Source organism: Rhagoletis pomonella, unplaced genomic scaffold (assembly GCF_013731165.1).
Source record: "Rhagoletis pomonella isolate Grant_MI unplaced genomic scaffold, Rhpom_1.0 Rhpom_scaffold_00006, whole genome shotgun sequence".
Taxonomy (NCBI): Eukaryota; Metazoa; Arthropoda; class Insecta; order Diptera; family Tephritidae; genus Rhagoletis; species Rhagoletis pomonella.
The window spans coordinates 554035-557350 of NW_023458560.1; the positions used below are offsets into that span (position 1 = coordinate 554035).

General features: G+C 40.7%; 1 protein-coding gene across 1 annotated transcript in view; it reads left to right on the plus strand.

Moving 5' to 3' along the window:
• Positions 1–3060: 3060 nt before the first annotated feature.
• LOC118741587 (mitochondrial inner membrane protease ATP23 homolog) overlaps positions 3061–3316 on the plus strand; it is a gene marked incomplete in the record, with an annotated part of 4270 nt that continues 4014 nt past the window's right edge. The window contains 1 exon segment of the mRNA XM_036473584.1: positions 3061–3316. Within this exon segment, the coding sequence (XP_036329477.1) occupies positions 3148–3316 (169 nt within the window).

The window sequence follows — 3316 nt, forward strand, 5'->3', positions numbered from 1 at the left end:
CCTCAGAAAGCCTTAAATATCTATAAATCAATGGTATGGTCAAAAATTGAGTACGGTTACACTACGGCCGCTAATAGCTCTAAGACAGCTTTCAATAAAATATCAGTGCTGCAAAACAAATTCTTAAGAAGGTGTCTCGGTCTCACTCCTTCAACTCCTGTCCCCATCATTTACGCCCTTGCAAATGAGTTACCACCTGCAGAACGTGCAAAATGGCTCACAGCAAAAGAGCTGGTGAAAATCTTTGCCTACAAGGACCCGATTTCAGACTCTATTATCTCAAATCCGAACATAAAATCAAGCTACTCGATGGTCTATCTACAATACCAGCATATTCTTGACTGTCTTGATGAGATTGACCGGTGTTCCCTTTCCCCCAATGTAAAAATCGTCGACAAAGTTTTTACAGGCAACAAGGCATCCACCACGGCGGTAAGTGTAAGAGCGCAGCATGCCAGCTTATTAACCAACTACCTGACTGATAATTTCCAGGTGATGTACACTGACGCTTCCTTGTCCGACCAAAGGACTGGATGTGGTGTTTATGACCTTGCGGACAAATCTGAACATGCCTTTCATATCCCATTCAAAACTTCTTCCTCCTTGCGATCGAGGAGGCCATCGAAATTGCAAGTAGAAAGGGGGTCAGAAAATTAATAATTTTCACGGACAGTCTGAGCTCATGTCAAATTCTTGGTAAACCTCAACCTACAAACAGCATTGCCTGCAGAATTATTAGGAAACTTTCCGAGCTAAACATTATAACAGACATTGTGTGGACGCCAAGCCACAAAGGTATACCAGGGAACGAAAAGGCGGACGAAATTGCAAAAAATGCAACGACAACTAGTCCCAGTAGGAATTGTAAACTTACCATGGACGAAGCCCTCAGGCAACTAAAAAACGATCTTTTCACAAACTGGTATGAGACCTTTAAAGCCTACTCAGACGAGCACCCAAACCTCTTTGCCTCTACTTTCCCAATGAGAAAAGAGACAACGTGGTTCAGGAAACTGCTGCTGCCCCCTGCTGGAGTTAAAAGACTTAACCGCGTACTATCCGGCCATACGTATGACAGGGCTTATCTTTACCAAATTCGAGCAATAGACACGAATCAATGCTCTTGTGGACAAACTGACGGTTATGTGCACCGGACCTTTCAATGTAGAGGGCTCACGAATCTCCGATCTAGCTACGAGATTTTTCAGAACCACGAAACCTTTTTAGACATTTTCAGAGAAAGCAATAATGCCAAGATTACACAACTATCCAAATTTCTTCAAAAAGCCAATTTTAACTTAAAAAAAAAAATCATTTTCATAATCAACCCCCTCATTTCAACTATTATGTATGTATGCAATAACTTTTAAGTTACAGCAATCCGTACCCACTGCGCTCAAACCCTGTCAATCCGCGCGCGCAAAGTCACGCAAGCCTTGTGTAAATCACACAACTACGGCATAAGAGCCATCCATTGCATGGAACCAGCTACCCGATGCAGTCTACCAGGGCATGAATCACGTAACTTTCAAACGATTGTCGTTGAAACGATACTGACAAAACGATGTCGTCAAAACACTGATTCATGTATTTGTTTTGCTGTTACGTGCTACTGTTACTGTTACGTGAAGCAAAACTGGAATTGAGTGGACGATATCGACCAAACGATCCACCAATTTTTGGTTTTCATGAAACAAGACAATCTCAGCACGATATCGACCAGACGATTGTCGTCATACGTGATTCATGCCCAGGCAAAATCATCAATTCGTACTATTTGGATGTCCCACGTCACAAAGTCTCCTCGTTTAAATGAGTTTCATTGCATCGCAGGCGCTTAAATTGGATTTAACTCAACACATCCAACCTTTCGCTATAAATTTAAAAACTGTTAAAGAACAGATCGCTTCAACATTAAGTACATGATGACAGCAGGACTGTCATTCTAGACGACAAGGGGTATAGTGCAATTTCGACAACAATACTAACAGAGATCAAAAGCTTGAGCAAGCAGAAACTGTTGCATGTGGTTCTGGCCTCTGGCATTACCATATAATTAGCAGTGGAGCAGCGTTGGACACAGCAGTTGGGATGATTACATTTGAAATCAGAGGAATGACCTGGCGGTGGTTTACACTGTAAACCGGCCAACCTGCTCAAATCCCAAAAAAAAAAAAAAAATACAGAATTTCGCTAAAGTGTACACTTAAAACATCACAAATGTATAACAACTAATAAATACGTGTTAAATTAACTTCATTTATTCCATTCATTTGCGTGAAATTCATCAAAACATAATGCGGAAAGCGCAAGTGTTTTTTGCAAATAATTCATTAATTAATTAAAAAAATTAATTTCCGGTCTCGGATTGTTATTATTGGCGTTAAGACGCGTCGATTGATACCACTCTCGAACTTTTTCCGCCCATTTTGACCTACCTTCGCTAAAGTGCACTTTTACCGTGACCAAAATTTACAAAAGTGAGTGTTAAAATAATGCGTGGACCCTTGACTATAAGTTTTTGGATCGGGCCACCCCTTTGTACGGAGTAGCCCGAAATAGTTGTGAGCGCTACTAAACCCCAGCCGTGAATTATCTTGGATAAAAAAAAATTAATGTAATGTTAAGGGCCGTTTGCACCATGTCTAGTTAACGCTAACTGGAGGTACATCCTTCAGTTAAGCACGTTAACTGCTTTATCGATCACATGTTATATGATGGGTGTTGATAACGTCGATAAAGATGTTTAACTGGGAGTTAAGGCTCTGTTATGCATACTTGGCATTGCATGCACTGCTATACCATTTTTACGTAGAAATCAAAAACCAACAGACTTTTACGTATGTAGTGCTGTGCGTTGGGTAACAGCTTACACGCGAAGCTCATTTAACAGATTCCTTATGTGACAACTCTCAAGCAATGCCAAGTATGCATAACAGAGCCTTTAGAATTAACTAGACATGGTGCAAACGGCCCTAAGAAATGTAAAGAGAGAAGTTTCGCTAAATCGACATCGATAGTTTTCAAAAACCATCGATAATGGTGACAGTTTTCAACTATCGATACTATTGATAGTATCCCAGCTCTAATTTGCGTTGTTATTTAACTTCCATCAAATATACTGAATTCGTGACGGTCCTTTTTGAAATGGGTTTGTTTACCAAAGCTGAAGCGGGGGCGCCAGAAGAGGATCCAGTTGAGGTCACGAAGGCAACATCTTCAGGGTCAACAAATGATGATGGTGTAAGTAATAACAGCAAAACCAAAGAATGGGGTTATGACTTGTATCCTGAAAGAAGAGGTGAGACATTTAAGC